Source organism: Scyliorhinus torazame, chromosome 14 (assembly GCF_047496885.1).
Source record: "Scyliorhinus torazame isolate Kashiwa2021f chromosome 14, sScyTor2.1, whole genome shotgun sequence".
NCBI lineage: Eukaryota > Metazoa > Chordata > Chondrichthyes > Carcharhiniformes > Scyliorhinidae > Scyliorhinus > Scyliorhinus torazame.
The window spans coordinates 211,637,711-211,654,293 of NC_092720.1; the positions used below are offsets into that span (position 1 = coordinate 211,637,711).

Here is a 16,583-nt window from a genome sequence, read left to right on the forward strand (position 1 = left end):
CTGTCTCTGGGTCAGTCTCTCTCTGGCTCTGTCTCTCGGTCAGCGGCTCTCTGGCTCTGTCTCTGGGTCAGTCTCTCTCTGGCTCTGTCTCTGGGTCAGCGTCTCCCTGGCTCTGTCTCTGGGTCATTCTCTCTCTGGCTCTGGCTCTCGGTCAGCGTCTCTCTGGCTCTGTCTCTGGGTCAGTCTCTCTCTGGCTCTGTCTCTCGGTCAGCGTCTCTCTGGCTCTGTCTCTGGGTCAGCGTCTCTCTGGCTCTGTCTCTGGGTCAGCGTCTCCCTGGCTCTGTCTCTGGGTCAGCGTCTCTCTGGCTCTGTCTCTCGGTCAGCGTCTCTCTGGCTCTGCCTCTGGGTCAGCGTCTCTCTGGCTCTGTCTCTGGGTCAGCGTCTCCCTAGCTCTGTCTCTGGGTCAGCGTCTCTCTGGCTGTGTCTCTGGGTCAGCGTCTCTCTGCCTCTGTCTCTCGGTCAGCGTCTCTCTGGCTCTGTCTCTCGGTCAGCGTCTCTCTGTCTCTGTCTCTCGGTCAGCGTCTCCCATCTCTGCCTCTGGGTCAGCGTCTCTCTGTCTCTGTCTCTGGGTCAGCGTCTCGCTGGCTCTCTCTCTGGGTCAGCGTCTCTCTGTCTCTCGGTCAGCGTCTCGCTGTCTCTGTCTCTGGGTCAGCGTCTCTCTGGCTCTGTCTCTCGGTCAGCGTCTCTCTGGCTCTATCTCTGGGTCAGCGTCTCTCTGTCTCTGTCTCTCGGTCAGCGTCTCTCTGTCTCTGGGTCTGGGTCAGCGTCTCTCTGTCTCTGTCTCTGGGTCAGCGTCTCCCTGGCTCTGTCTCTGGGTCAGCGTCTCCCTGGCTCTGTCTCTGGGTCAGCGTCTCTCTGTCTCTGTCTCTGGGTCAGCGTCTCCCTGGCTCTGTCTCTGGGTCAGTCTCTCTGGCTCTGTCTCTGGGTCAGCGTCTCTCTGGCTCTGTCTCTGGGTCAGCGTCTGTCTGTCTCTGTCTCTGGGTCAGCGTCTCTCTGTCTCTGTCTCTCGGTCAGCGTCTCCCTGGCTCTGTCTCTGGGTCAGTCTCTCTCTGGCTCTGTCTCTCGGTCAGCGTCTCTCTGGCTCTGTCTCTTGGTCAGCGTCTCTCTGTCTCTGTCTCTGTGTCAGCGTCTCTCTGTCTCTGGGTCAGCCTCTCTCTGTCTCTGTCTCTGGGTCAGCGTCTCTCTGTCTCTGCCTCTGGGTCAGCGTCTCTCTGGCTCTGTCTCTGGGTCAGCGTCTCTCTGGCTCTGTCTCTGGGTCAGCGTCTCCCTGGCTCTGTCTCTGGGTCAGTCTCTCTGTCTCTGTCTCTCGGTCAGCGTCTCTCTGGCTCTGTCTGTCGGTCAGCGTCTCCCTGGCTCTGTCTCTGGGTCAGTCTCTCTCTGGCTCTGGCTCTCGGTCAGCGTCTCTCTGGCTCTGTCTCTGGGTCAGTCTCTCTCTGGCTCTGTCTCTCGGTCAGCGTCTCCCTGGCTCTGTCTCTGGGTCAGCGTCTCTCTGTCTCTGTCTCTCGGTCAGCGTCTCTCTGGCTCTGTCTCTCAGTCAGCGTCTCGCTGGCTCTGTCTCTGGGTCAGTCTCTCTCTGTCTCTGGCTCTCGGTCAGCGTCTCGCTGGCTCTGTCTCTGGGTCAGTCTCTCTCTGGCTCTGTCTCTCGGTCAGCGGCTCTCTGGCTCTGTCTCTGGGTCAGTCTCTCTCTGGCTCTGTCTCTGGGTCAGCGTCTCCCTGGCTCTGTCTCTGGGTCATTCTCTCTCTGGCTCTGGCTCTCGGTCAGCGTCTCTCTGGCTCTGTCTCTGGGTCAGTCTCTCTCTGGCTCTGTCTCTCGGTCAGCGTCTCTCTGGCTCTGTCTCTGGGTCAGCGTCTCTCTGGCTCTGTCTCTGGGTCAGCGTCTCCCTGGCTCTGTCTCTGGGTCAGCGTCTCTCTGGCTCTGTCTCTCGGTCAGCGTCTCTCTGGCTCTGCCTCTGGGTCAGCGTCTCTCTGGCTCTGTCTCTGGGTCAGCGTCTCCCTAGCTCTGTCTCTGGGTCAGCGTCTCTCTGGCTGTGTCTCTGGGTCAGCGTCTCTCTGTCTCTGTCTCTCGGTCAGCGTCTCTCTGGCTCTGTCTCTCGGTCAGCGTCTCTCTGTCTCTGTCTCTCGGTCAGCGTCTCCCATCTCTGCCTCTGGGTCAGCGTCTCTCTGTCTCTGTCTCTGGGTCAGCGTCTCGCTGGCTCTCTCTCTGGGTCAGCGTCTCTCTGTCTCTCGGTCAGCGTCTCGCTGTCTCTGTCTCTGGGTCAGCGTCTCTCTGGCTCTGTCTCTCGGTCAGCGTCTCTCTGGCTCTGTCTCTGGGTCAGCGTCTCTCTGTCTCTGTCTCTCGGTCAGCGTCTCTCTGTCTCTGGGTCTGGGTCAGCGTCTCTCTGTCTCTGTCTCTGGGTCAGCGTCTCCCTGGCTCTGTCTCTGGGTCAGCGTCTCCCTGGCTCTGTCTCTGGGTCAGCGTCTCTCTGTCTCTGTCTCTGGGTCAGCGTCTCTCTGGCTCTGTCTCTGGGTCAGCGTCGCTCTGGCTCTTTCTATGGGTCATCGTCCCTCTGGCTCTGTCTCTGGGTCAGCGTCTCTCTGGCTCTGTCTCTGGGTCAGCGTCTCTCTGGCTCTGTCTCTGGGTCAGCGTCTCTCTGGCTCTGTCTCTGGGTCAGCGTCTCTCTGGCTCTGTCTCTGGGTCAGCGTCTCTCTGTCTCTGTCTCTGGGTCAGCGTCTCTCTGGCTCTGTCTCTCGGTCAGCGTCTCTCTGGCTCTGCCTCTGGGTCAGCGTCTCTCTGGCTCTGTCTCTGGGTCAGCGTCTCCCTGGCTCTGTCTCTGGGTCAGCGTCTCTCTGGCTCTGTCTCTCGGTCAGCGTCTCTCTGTCTCTGACTCTGGGTCAGCGTCTCCCATCTCTGCCTCTGGGTCAGCGTCCCTCTGGCTCTGTCTCTCGGTCAGCGTCTCTCTGTCTCTGTCTATCGGTCAGCGTCTCCCATCTCTGCCTCTGGGTCAGCGTCTCTCTGGCTCTGTCTCTGGGTCAGCGTCTCACTCTGTCTCTGTGTCAGCGTCTCGCTGTCTCTGTCTCTGGGTCAGCGTCTCTCTGGCTCTGTCTCTGGGTCAGCGTCTCTCTGTCTCTGTCTCTCGGTCAGCGTCTCTCTGTCTCTGTCTCTTGGTCAGCGTCTCTCTGTCTCTCGGTCAGCGTCTCTCTGTCTCTGTCTCTCTGGGTCAGCGTCTCTCTGTCTCTGTCTCTGGGTCAGCGTCTCTCTGTCTCTCGGTCAGCGTCTCTCTGGCTCTGCCTCTGGGTCAGCGTCTCGCTGGCTCTGTCTCTGGGTCAGCGTCTCGCTGGCTCTGTCTCTGGGTCAGCGTCTCGCTGGCTCTGTCTCTGGGTCAGCGTCTCTCTGTCTCTGGGTCAGCGTCACCCTGGCTCTGTCTCTGGGTCAGCGTCTCTCTGTCTCTGGGTCAGTCTCTCTCTGGCTCTGTCTCTGGGTCAACGTCTCTCTGTCTCTGTCTCTGGGTCAGCGTCTCTCTGTCTCTGGGTCAGCGTCTCTCTGGCTCTGTCACTCGGTCAGCGTCTCCCTGGATCTGTCTCTGGGTCAGTGTTTCTCTGTCTCTGTCTCTCGGTCAGCGTCTCTCTGGCTCTGTCTCTGGGTCAGCGTCTCTCTGGCTCTGTCTCTGGGTCAGCATCTCTCTGGCTCTGTCTCTGGGTCAGCGTCTCTCTGGCTCTGTCTCTGGGTCAGCGTCTCTCTGGCTCTGTCTCTGGGTCAGCGTCTCTCTGTCTCTGTCTCTGGGTCAGCGTCTCTCTGTCTCTGGGTCAGCGTCTCGCTGGCTCTGTCTCTGGGTCAGCGTCTCTCTGGCTCTGTCTCTCGGTCAGCGTCTCTCTGGCTCTGTCTCTCGGTCAGCGTCACTCTGTCTCTGTCTCTCGGTCAGCGTCTCTCTGTCTCTGTCTCTCGGTCAGCGTCTCTCTGTCTCTGGGTCAGCGTCTCTCTGGCTCTGTCTCTGGGTCAGCGTCTCTCTGGCTCTGTCTCTGGGTCAGCGTCTCTCTGTCTCTGGGTCAGCGTCTCTCTGGCTCTGTCTCTCGGTCAGTGTCTCTCTGTCTCTGGGTCAGCGTCTCTCTGTCTCTGGCTCTAGGTCAGCGTCTCTCTGGCTCTGTCTCTGGGTCAGCGTCTCTCTGTCTCTGTCTCTGGGTCAGCGTCTCTCTGGCTCTGTCTCTGGGTCAGCGTCTCTCTGTCTCTGGGTCAGCGTCTCTCTGTCTCTGTCGCTGGGTCAGCGTCTCTCTGTCTCTGTCTCTGGGTCAGCGTCTCTCTGGCTCTGTCTCTGGGTCAGCGTCTCTCTGGCTCTGTCTCTGGGTCAGCGTCTCTCTGGCTCTGTCTCTGGGTCAGCGTCTCTCTGGCTCTGTCTCTGGGTCAGCGTATCTCTGGCTCTGTCTCTCGGTCAGCGTCTCTCTGGCTCTGTCTCTGGGTCAGCATCTCTCTGGCTCTGTCTCTGGGTCAGCGTCTCTCTGGCTCTGTCTCTGGGTCAGCGTCTCTCTGGCTCTGTCTCTCGCCAGCGTCTCTCTGTCTCTGTCTCTGGGTCAGCGTCTCTCTGGCTCTGTCTCTGGGTCAGCGTCTCTCTGTCTCTGTCTCTCGGTCAGCGTCTCTCTGGCTCTGCCTCTGGGTCAGCGTCTCTCTGGCTCTGTCTCTGGGTCAGCGTCTCTCTGGCTCTGTCTCTGGGTCAGCGTCTCGCTGGCTCTCTCTCTGGGTCAGCGTCTCTCTGGCTCTGTCTCTCTGTCAGCGTCGCTCTGGCTCTGTCTCTGGGTCAGCGTCTCTCTGTCTCTGTCTCTGGGTCAGCGCCTCTCTGGCTCTGTCTCTGGGTCAGCGTCTCTCTGGCTCTGTCACTCGGTCAGCGTCTCCCTGGCTCTGTCTATGGGTCAGTCTCTCTCTGGGTCAGTCTCTCTCTGGCTCTGTCTCTCTGTCAGCGTCTCTCTGGCTCTGTCTCTGGGTCAGCGTCTCTCTGTCTCTGGGTCAGCGTCTCACTCTGTCTCTGGGTCAGCGTCTCTCTGGCTCTGCCTCTGGGTCAGCGTCTCTCTGGCTCTGTCTCTGGGTCAGCGTCTCTCTGTCTCTGGGTCAGCGTCTCACTCTGTCTCTCGGTCAGCGTCTCTCTGTCTCTGTCTCTGGGTCAGCGTCTGTCTGTCTCTGTCTCTGGGTCAGCGACTCTCTGGCTCTGTCTCTGGGTCAGCGTCTCTCTGTCTCTCGGTCAGCGTCTCTCTGGCTCTGCCTCTGGGTCAGCGTCTCTCTGGCTCTGTCTCTGGGTCAGCGTCTCGCTGGCTCTGTCTCTGGGTCAGCGTCTCTCTGGCTCTGTCTCTGGGTCAGCGTCTCGCTGGCTCTGTCTCTGGGTCAGCGTCTCTCTGGCTCTGTCAATCGGTCAGCGTCTCCCTGGCTCTGTCTCTGGGTCAGTGTTTCTCTGTCTCTGTCTCTCGGTCAGCGTCTCGATGTCTCTGTCTCTGGGTCAGCGTCTCTCTGTCTCTGGGTCAGCGTATCTCTGGCTCTGTCTCTGGGTCAGCGTCTCTCTGGCTCTGTCTCTGGGTCAGCGTCTCTCTGGCTCTGTCTCTGGGTCAGCGTCTCTCTGGCTCTGTCTCTGGGTCAGCGTCTCTCTGTCTCTGGGTCAGCGTCTCTCTGGCTCTGTCTCTCGGTCAGCGTCTCTCTGTCTCTGTCTCTCTGGGTCAGCGTCTCTCTGTCTCTGTCTCTGGTTCAGCGTCTCTCTGGCTCTGTCTCTGGGTCAGCATCTCGCTGTCTCTGTCTCTGGGTCAGCGTCTCTCTGTCTCTGTCTCTCTGGGTCAGCGTCTCTCTGTCTCTGGGTCAGCGTGTCTCTGTCTCTCGGTCAGCATCTCTCTGGCTCTGTCTCTGGGTCAGCGTCTCTCTGTCTCTGTCTCTGGGTCAGCGTCTCGATGTCTCTGTCTCTGGGTCAGCGTCTCTCTGTCTCTGGGTCAGCGTCTCTCTGGCTCTGTCTCTGGGTCAGCGTCTCTCTGGCTCTGTCTCTCGGTCAGCGTCTCGCTGTCTCTGTCTCTCGGTCAGCCTCTCGCTGTCTCTGTCTCTCGGTCAGCATCTCCCTGTCTCTGTCTCTCGGTCAGCGTCACGCTGTCTCTGTCTCTGGGTCAGCGTCTCTCTAGCTCTGTCTCTGGGTCAGCGTCTCTCTGGCTCTGTCTCTGGGTCAGCGTCTCTCTGTCTCTGGGTCAGCGTCTCTCTGTCTCTGTCTCTCGGTCAGCGTCTCTCTGGCTCTGTCACTCGGTCAGCGTCTCTCTGGCTCTGTCTCTGGGTCAGCGTCTCTCTGTCTCTGTCTCTGGGTCAGCATCTCTCTGGCTCTGTCTCTGGGTCAGCATCTCTCTGGCTCTGTCTCTGGGTCAGCGTCTCTCTGTCTCTGTCTCTGGGTCAGCATCTCTCTGGCTCTGTCTCTCTGGGTCAGCGTCTCGCTGTCTCTGTCTCTCGGTCAGCATCACTCTGGCTCTGTCTCTGGGTCAGCATCTCTCTGGCTCTGTCTCTCTGGGTCAGCGTCTCTCTGGCTCTGTCTCTGGGTCAGCGTCTCCCTGGCTCTGTCTCTCTGGGTCAGCGTCTCGCTGTCTCTGTCTCTCGGTCAGCATCACTCTGGCTCTGTCTCTGGGTCAGCGTCTCTCTGGCTCTGTCTCTGGGTCAGCGTCTCTCTGGCTCTGTCTCTGGGTCAGCGTCTCTCTGGCTCTGTCTCTGGGTCAGCGTCTCCCTGGCTCTGTCTCTGGGTCATTCTCTCTCTGGCTCTGTCTCTGGGTCAGCGTCTCTCTGGCTCTGTCTCTGGCTCAGCGTCTCTCTGGCTCTGTCTCTGGGTCAGCGTCTCTCTGGCTCTGTCTCTGGGTCAGCGTCTCTCTGTCTCTGTCTCTGGGTCAGCGTCTCTCTGGCTCTGTCTCTGGCTCAGCGTCTCTCTGTCTCTCTGTCTCTGGGTCAGCGTCTCACTGGCTCTGTCTCTGGGTCAGCGTCTCTCTGTCTCTGTCTCTGGGTCAGCGTCTCTCTGTCTCTGTCTCTGGGTCAGCGTCTCTCTGTCTCTGGGTCAGCGCCTCTCTGGCTCTGTCTCTGGGTCAGTGTCTCTCTGTCTCTGTCTCTGTGTCAGCGTCTCTCTGGCTCTGCCTCTGGGTCAGCGTCTCTCTGGCTCTGTCTCTGGGTCAGCGTCTCTCTGGCTCTGTCTCTGGGTCAGCGTCTCCCTGGCTCTGTCTCTGGGTCAGTCTCTCTGGCTCTGTCTCTGGGTCAGCGTCTCTCTGGCTCTGTCTCTGGGTCAGCGTCTGTCTGTCTCTGTCTCTGGGTCAGCGTCTCTCTGGCTCTGTCTCTGGGTCAGCGTCTCTCTGGCTCTGTCTCTGGGTCAGCGTCTCTCTAGCTCTGTCTCTGGGTCAGCGTCTCTCTGGCTCTGTCTCTGGGTCAGCGTCTCTCTGGCTCTGTCTCTGGGTCAGTCTCTCTCTGGCTCTGTCTCTCGGTCAGCGTCTCTCTGGCTCTGTCTCTTGGTCAGCGTCTCTCTGTCTCTGTCTCTGTGTCAGCGTCTCTCTGTCTCTGGGTCAGCCTCTCTCTGTCTCTGTCTCTGGGTCAGCGTCTCTCTGTCTCTGCCTCTGGGTCAGCGTCTCTCTGGCTCTGTCTCTGGGTCAGCGTCTCCCTGGCTCTGTCTCTGGGTCAGTCTCTCTGTCTCTGTCTCTCGGTCAGCGTCTCTCTGGCTCTGTCTGTCGGTCAGCGTCTCCCTGGCTCTGTCTCTGGGTCAGTCTCTCTCTGGCTCTGGCTCTCGGTCAGTGTCTCTCTGGCTCTGTCTCTGGGTCAGTCTCTCTCTGGCTCTGTCTCTCGGTCAGCGTCTCCCTGGCTCTGTCTCTGGGTCAGCGTCTCTCTGTCTCTGTCTCTCGGTCAGCGTCTCTCTGGCTCTGTCTCTCAGTCAGCGTCTCGCTGGCTCTGTCTCTGGGTCAGTCTCTCTCTGTCTCTGGCTCTCGGTCAGCGTCTCGCTGGCTCTGTCTCTGGGTCAGTCTCTCTCTGGCTCTGTCTCTCGGTCAGCGGCTCTCTGGCTCTGTCTCTGGGTCAGTCTCTCTCTGGCTCTGTCTCTGGGTCAGCGTCTCCCTGTCTCTGTCTCTGGGTCATTCTCTCTCTGGCTCTGGCTCTCGGTCAGCGTCTCTCTGGCTCTGTCTCTGGGTCAGTCTCTCTCTGGCTCTGTCTCTCGGTCAGCGTCTCTCTGGCTCTGTCTCTGGGTCAGCCTCTCTCTGGCTCTGTCTCTGTGTCAGCGTCTCCCTGTCTCTGTCTCTGGGTCAGCGTCTCGCTGGCTCTGTCTCTGGGTCATTCTCTCTCTGGCTCTGTCTATGGGTCAGCGTCTCCCTGTCTCTGTCTCTGGGTCAGCGTCTCGCTGGGGCCCCGATGTATCTGTTCTGGTCTGGAGCATTCTGAATATTGTTCTTTTTGTTGAAACGCTGTTTGGGCCGACTTACCCAATGCTTTTATAATATTGAATTATGTCTAACTGTGTTTATTGCTCCAGCCTGTTCTCACCTCTTGAATCCTGCCTTCCAGATAAAGACAAGGAAGCAGCCGCAGCAAGTACGTAACCGTGTGTAACTCTGAATGAATGGCGCTTTACAGCTTTCTGTTTGTAACGTTGGGAGTTCGGGGTGGTCCAGGGTACCCTGATAGAGATGAAATTTGGGAACAGCCAGCAATCGCTTCGCTCCCCTTCCCTCTTCTCAATTCTCGAACTCTCATTCTCACTCTTTTTTTCCCCCTTCCACTCTCCCTTCTCGTCTTCCATTCCCACCTTCTCCCCCTCACCGCCTGTGGTCCCCACCATTCGCACTGTCCACTATCCTTTCTTTCTCTCTGTTTTCACTCTTTTCCCCTCTGCTTTTTCCCCTCTTCCTGTTTTCCTACCATCTCTCTTTTTCCACCTCCCTCTTTCTCCTGCTCCTCTGGCTCTCTTTACGCTCTCTCTTTCTCTCCTCCTTCCCCTATCTCTCTGTCACTCCCTCTTCCTCTGTCACTTCGTCCTTTCCCCTCCTCCTGCTGCTAAGTGCTGTGGGTCGGGCAGTATCTGTGGAGAGAGGAGCAGAATGACCGTTTCCGGTCAGTGTTGACACTGTCGTTCTATCATTGTGAATCACTTTGTGAAGTATTGGAAGGCAGTATGTAAATGCAGGACCCTTCCTGACTGAAACCAGCATTGGTAACTGAGTGGTAGTTACTGAAATTGGTTACACTGTACATTCACTCGTCTAGTGAGGTCAATCATTTCGTGAATTGTTCTGAGATGTTTGCTTTTAACCCTTTCTGATTATTTTTCACCTACAGAATATCAGAAGCTTTACACTGAACTTGGTGAGTTGCTTGTCCATAAAAACCTGGTCTGTTCTGTTGCAAACACACAGTTGCATCGTGGTCGCGTGACTGGACCAGTAATCCCGAGGCCCAGGTTAGAGCTCTGGCGGCAGCTGTTAGAGTTTAGATTGTTTTTTTAATAAACTGAATTTAAACTCCATTTAGAAATCTGGACTAGAAAGCGAGTCTCCGTTATGATGATCAGGTTAAAAACCCTTCTCTAATGTCACTTAATAATAAAGGACTAGGTCCTTGAGGGTAGGAAATCTGCCGTCCTTACCTGGTCGGGCCTACGTGTGACTCCAGACCCAACAACAATGTGGTTGACTCTTATCTGCCCTCTGCAGTGGTCTTTCAAGGGCAATTAGGGATGGGCAGCAAATGCTGGCTTTGCCATGTGCCGTGAAAGAATGAAGAAAAGGAATTCTGTTCTGTTACAGCTATTGAACGTGAAACCAGATTCAGGTCCCTTAATTCTGGGCCATTTCTTGTCCTCAATTGGAGATTACAAACCTGGCAATGACCAGCCTGATCTGACAAACAACTTGTCTCCTGAACGAGACTAGGATGGAAAGTCCCCGTCTCTTCAGGCTTTCCCTGATAGGTGGACCATCTCATAGTGTGTGGATATATGTAGCCTCTAACATGTGTGTGTGTGAGCCCACACTGTGGGCCTGACTGCTCATCTCAAAGACCTGCCTGATTGGAATTTGAATACAAACTGGCATTTAAATGTTCCCTGGTGCATTCTCCATGGCAATGCTTCAAGGTGAGGGGGTGGTGTAGTGGTATTGTCAGTGGACTAGTAATCCAGAGAGCCAGAGTCATTCTCTGGGGACGCAGGTTCGAATCCCGCCATGGCAGATGGTGAAATTTGAATTCAATAAAAGTCTGGAATTAGAAGTCCAGTGATGACCATGAAACCATTGCCGGTTATCATAAAAACCCATCTGATTTGCTCTTGCCCTTTCTGAATGGAAATCTGCCATCCTTACCTGGTCGGGCTACCTGTGACTCCAGACCCACAGCAATGTGGTTGACTCTTAAATGCCCTCTGAAATGCCACTCAGTTCGAGGGAAATTTGGGATGGGGAATCCATGCCGACCAATCAGCACTCTCTTTTCATGCAATATAATTTATTGTTCTTTTTACTGTGGATATTTACCCTAATGAGTGCAAGTCAAAAAGATTCTCTTTTTTTTTAACAAAAGCTCAAATATCAAGATATCAATGTTGAGTGAGCAGCTTCAGAAACTCACTCCACCGAGCCACTGGCTGGCCAGTGCCCAGAATTATACTGTGACTTTTGACATAGAAAAATTGAATGGGAAATGTTGACATAACAATTTTACAACGGTGATCAGAAATGGTCACACCAGCAAGATTTTCTTTACAACATATTAGTCATTGCTGCCATTAATTAATTAATTTTTTAAAAATCCTGTTCATGAGGAAAGCTTGTGATGTGAAAGGGAAGTTTGCTTTATTCATACTTTTCCATCTGTTTCCTTCCAGAACAATGGAGACCTCTTGTCCAGTCAGGTACGTTCCCCAGTCTGAATTCCCATTGAAGCGATGTTCGCTTATTGGCATTTGTGTATTTTTCAAAATGTTCGTCCAGAATAATACTGAGGCACATCGAACAGGAGGGTGCCAAGATCAAACACTGTCTGAGTGCTTTTGTGCATGTGTGTGCATGCACATGTGTGTGCATGCACATGTGTGTTGTAACCGAATCATAGGAGTTTGGTGAATGAAGCATAGAAACATCATGATATGATATGTGATGTAGCCTGAGTCACATGACTAATGCCATAGGGCAGTACCTGTTTTTAATCTAACTCTTACCTGTCTACCTTGTGTGGACTGTAAGGATGTTGAAGTGAAGAGGGGTGGCCACAGTCCCAGATGACCATTGTCTGCTTTTCCCTTTGAGGGGGAGAGCTGACTGGGGGTGATTTAACCTGAGGGTCACCACACCTCAGGCGAGGGGCAAGGTTGAGAAGGCAGGGGGCTTCATGAATAACCTCAGCCGGTACGGGAATTGAACCCTCGCTGTTGAATGTCTAGCCAACTGAGCTAAACAGGCTCCTGTAAGGAAGTTATATCCACGGTCAACATGGACCTTGGGGTCTTGGGACACGAGCCTTCTTACCTCAAAGAGTAGCCCCTCCAGATCACGGTTACTCCCCCGCAGGTCCTTGCTCACTATTAAACTGGGATCTACTTTGGCTGGTGCCCCATTTTAGAGCATCAAAGGTTATTAATCTTCTGTCTTCTATGTTTGGTTTGGCAGAGTGGAAGAGGATAGCGGGTTATGCAGGTAAGATACTCCGGGCAGCAGACTGCATCTCGCACAGAACTGTCCCAACTGGGAACACTAGCACTAGTTGGGTTTTCAAGACAATCCAACAACCTGACAGCCACTTTTACTGACGCAGACATTTATTTTTGACTGAATTTAAATTCTCAAACCACCCCGGTGGGATTCAAGCTCGCCTTCTCTGGATTGCGGGTGTATAGAATCCCTCCAATGCAGAAGGAAGCCATTCGGCCAATTGAGTCTGTACTGACCCTCTGAAAGTGTGCTCAGGCCCACCCCCCTGCTCTATCCCCGTAACCTCACGCGTTGATCATGGCCAATCCATCTAACCAGCACAACTTTGGAGTACCAGAACCACGACATTACTGTATTTACAGAGCATTTTGCACACCCTCACAATGTCCCAGAATGCTCCCTGGCCAAAGGATTGCTTTTGATGTCGGTAAATGGGTCACCGGTCTGTTGGGAGACGGTGGGGTAGTGGTATTGTCAGTTGATTTGCCTTCTAGAGTAATGTTCTGGACGACTCTGGTTCAAATCCCCCGCAGCGACAGAAATCTAGAACTGGAAGCTCCTTCACTTAGTTTCATGATCAGCATCGCTGATTGTCGTAAAAACCCATCTGGTTCACTAATGTTCTTTTTAGGAAGAGAAATCTGCCATCCTTACCTGGTCTGGCCTACATGTTACTCCACAAGGGGTTGAATCTTAACTATCCTCTGAAACGAATTTGAGCTGGGCTACAAATGCTGGGCTGGCCAAACACCCATGTCCCGTAAAAGGATAAAGAAAAATAATCCTGCAAAGACAGGGGATGAGACAGACTAATCAGTGTTAGGAGGTGTTGGTTGAGGATGAATAAGGGGGAGCACAGTGGTGCAGTGGTTAGCACTGCTGCTGCACGGCGCCGAGGTCCCAGGTTCGATCCCAGCTCTGGGTCACTGTCCGTGTGGAGTTTGCACATTCTCCCCGTGTTTGCGTGGGTTTCGCTCCCACAATCCAAAGATGTGCAGGGAAGGTGGATAGGCCATGCTAAATTGCCCCTTAATTGGAAAAAATGAATTGGGTACTCTAAATTTTTTTTTTTTTTAAACTACTCCAACATGACCTTCCTGCTTTTGTAATCTATGCCTCGATTGAAAAAGGCAAAGTGTTCCTGATGCCTTTTTCCCATGTTTTGGCTGTTCTGCTCTAAAACACCACATCACCAATGACAAAATCTCCAAATTGATTGAAGATTTGAGCAGAATGTGGGTCTGCAGCTCAGAGGAATGAGAGGGGATCTCATCTGGACTCACATGGTAAGGACAGCAGATTTCCTTCCCGAAGGACATTAGTGAACCATATGGGTTTTTATGACGATCGATAATGGTTTTATGGTCACCATTAGACTTTAATTCCAGATTTTTAATAAATTCAAATTTCACCATCAGCTGTGGTGGGTTTGAAGCCTTGTCTCCAGGCCGCTGGGTCTCGGGATTGTTAGCACAATGGCAATTCCATTCGGCCACGACCTCCCCTGTATTGAATGGTAGAGCAGGCTCGGGTGTTTGTGCAATCCGCTCCTAATGCTTGTACACTTGTCTTCTTTGCTAGCCGCTGTGAAGATGGATGCTTTGACAGCCAATGCCAATTTGACTGTTTCCCCGGACGGGCAGGCTGTGAAAGGTGGAGAGACGTTGCCAGTCCCCGACAACCCGGAGAGGTTCGACTCCGTCCCGTACGTGCTGGGTGTGGGTGGCTTCACGGAGGGCACGCACTACTGGGAGGTGCAGGTGGCGGACAAGAACTACTGGGACGTGGGCATCGCCAACGGGTCGGTCCAGCGGAAGGGAATGCCCAACCTGTCCTCTGACGCTGGCTTCTGGACGATTGGGCGGGACGGCAAGGCATATGGGATAAGCGACCCAAAGCGCTCCCACATCGCTGTGACGGACAACCCGCAGAAAATCGGGGTGCTCCTTCAATTGGAAGCGAGAAGAGTGTCTTTTTACAACGCTGATAGCATGTTCCATCTTTACACTTTCAAAGCCAACTTCTCGGACAAAGTCTACCCGTTCTTTTGGCCTGGCTGGGATGACGCACCCTTAACTATTTGCCCGGTGAGGAACTAGTCGACTGGGGCATGGTCAACCAACTCATTAATTTGACCTGTCAGTGACTAGTTAACCGATACTCTGGAGAGTTTTGTACTTTTTATAAAGTACCTTCCAAGTGGTTTTGCAATGGAAGCTTGGTTTTCCCGCTAAAGTATTGACCGAAAGTGAGGCTGCATGTTGCCCCTGATGCTCTGATGTGGACAGCCGCTAAGATAAAGAAAGAAGAATGACAAATGTTCAGATTTCAGATGCTTCTTTGATGTTTGGATATGAGAACCCTCTAAAGAAAAGCACGTTCGACAAGAACTTTCTGGATCGCACTGAAGCAAAAAGGTCCCGACAGAAGAATCTCCGCTACCTTCACAAGCTGAGGAAAACCTCATCGAGTCTTCGGCCAGGATCTTTTGGCCTTTGTCTGCTGGTGTATCGGTTGAAATTTTTTATACAAATACATTTGAAGTCCGATTAGTAAGGCAAACCTTGATATTTTGTATTAGGAAGAGAGAATGTTGTAACAAGTACAAATGCATCTCGAGGGAGATGAATAATGGTGCCTCGAGATGCCGCCATATTTTGTATTGTAAAAAAGAGAGAGAAAAATAATCCTGTAATGTTACCAAGCGCACTGGTAACAAGAATACATGGAGCAGTAACCCTTAACCTGAGCTGTTTATCACTTTCACTAATTTATGTGTCTTCCAGTGCTCAGAGAGTTAACTGCGACTATTAACTATTAAGCTGCTTTGTTTTCTAACAAAATTGTTTCTTTTTTTTTGAACGCCTCGTTTGAATATTCCCACAATCGCCTATGCATGAAGCAGAACAAGCTTTACTTTTTCAAATCACGTAACTGAAGTGAGACCACACTGGAATATTGTACGAAGTCTTACAACACCAGGTTAAAGTCCAACAGGTTTGTTTCGATGTCATCGGTGACAATAGTGACATTGAAACAAACCTGTTGGACTTTAACCTGGTGTTGTAAGACTTCTTACTGTGCTCACCCCAGTCCAACGCCGGCATCTCCCCATCATGGAATATTGTGTGCAGTTTTGGTCTCCTTTGTCTGAGGAAGCATGTTTTTGCTTCAGAGGGAGTGCAGAGGTTTACCAGACTGATTCCTGGGATGGCAGGGCTGACGTATGAGGAGAGATTGACTAGGTTAGGATTGTATTCACTGGACTTGATAAGAGTGAGGGGGGATCTCATAGAAACCTATAAAATTCTAACAGGACTGGACAGGGTAGATGCAGGAAAGATGTCCCTGATGGTGACTGTGTCCAGAACCAGGGGTCACAGTCTGAGGATATGGGTAAGAACATTTAGGACAGAGATGAGGAGGCATTTCTTTATCCAGATAGCGGTGAGTCTATGGAAGTTGTTACCACAGAAAGTAGTTGAGGCCAAAGCATTGTATGTTTTCAAGAAGCAGTTAGATATAGCACTTAGGGCAAAGGGGATTAAAGGATATGAGGGGGGTGGGGGGGGGGGGGGGAAATGGGTTTAGGCAATGGAGTTGGAAGATCAGCCATGATCATAATGAATGGCGGAGCAGACTCAAAGGGCCAAATGGCCTCCTCCTGCTTCTATTTTCTATGTTTCACAAACTGGAGACTTTTGATGTACCTGGAGACTCAATTCAATCTTGATCTCACACTGGATGGTGATGCCCCACCCAGAGGAACAGCCTGTAGAATTACCTAATCACTGGTCTAAGAGGGATCTGTTTTGTCACCTGTGTGGTAGGTAACATGTGCTACTCAATCCTTGGTTAATGAAGAGGTCTCCTGAATCTCAATGAAGAAGACTCAAACTCGTCCAGTAGTAACAAAAGGTTTGTTGAGTAACTATAACAATAATTGCATGAGTTCTTTATTTTAACTTTGATACTAGTGATAAGGTTAACAAGATCTAACTACAGTAACTATACGTAACACTAGCCATCTGAACTAGTCTGCTATTGCCCTGGTCACAGTGCACCCCCGAGAGAGCCACAGACCCAATGTGGTTGCCTTTTATACCCCTGTTGGTCCGGCCCTCTAGTGATCATGTGGTGCTACTGATTACACATTAACCCCTTGTGTACATGCACATGTAGAGATCACTACATCCCCTTTTTTTCGTGTTACATATTTTCTGTATGTTGTAAAGAAAATTGAACAAACATAATGAATGCAGTTTGCAAATGCATTACATAAAATCAATGAGTTAGTCCATCAAATGTGAATACATTTAGTCTCTAAGGTTTTTTCCCTTGCGTGAAATAGGTAGACAAATGAGGCTATGTACAAGTTGTGATGATCTTGATGATTATACAAAGCCAATTAATATTTGAGTCCATTCTTAATAAAAAAATATGTGAGTCCAAACTTTATGAATTTGTTCGGTTGAGTTGCTTTTGTCTTCTGTTGTTGAAGTGGTGATGTTGACGTCGTTATTTCTTTGTGAACGTCGTCAGTGTTTTTGTTTTTAAGTGACCATCAAGTCTTCACGAGGTGTTTGAATGGTCAAATCACTGTTGTCTGATTTAGACTTTCTTTTTTCTCTATACTTGTGATAGCGATTCTGTGTTACACCATTGTCTTGTTATGGGCCAGTGTTTAGACAACCCCAAAGTGTATCATGAAGGTCACCTGACCCACAACCCACAAGTGTATCATGGAGGTCACCTGGCCCACTCTCCAGGTGTGGTACAGCAGAAATGGAAAAGTATTTTTTAAAGCAAAACAATGTTTATTCTATGAACTCAAGTTAACCTTTTTAAAACATACAGTGAACATCTTAGCAACCATCAATTCAAATACAACCCCCAAAGAATACAACACTAAGAAATCCTTCAAGCTTTCCTTTTAACATCCA

The 16,583-nt window shown here is 52.2% G+C and overlaps 1 protein-coding gene across 1 annotated transcript in view; it reads left to right on the forward strand.

Annotated features, from left to right (window-relative positions):
• The window catches only part of LOC140390448 (butyrophilin subfamily 2 member A1-like), a 95,842-nt gene extending 80,646 nt beyond the window's left edge, over positions 1-15,196 (forward strand). Inside the window, 5 exon segments of the mRNA XM_072475595.1 lie at positions 8,504-8,530; positions 9,275-9,301; positions 10,818-10,844; positions 11,599-11,625; positions 13,222-15,196. Coding sequence (XP_072331696.1) covers positions 8,504-8,530; positions 9,275-9,301; positions 10,818-10,844; positions 11,599-11,625; positions 13,222-13,739 — 626 coding nt within the window. The 3' untranslated portion in view covers positions 13,740-15,196.
• The last annotated feature ends 1,387 nt before the right edge of the window (positions 15,197-16,583 follow it).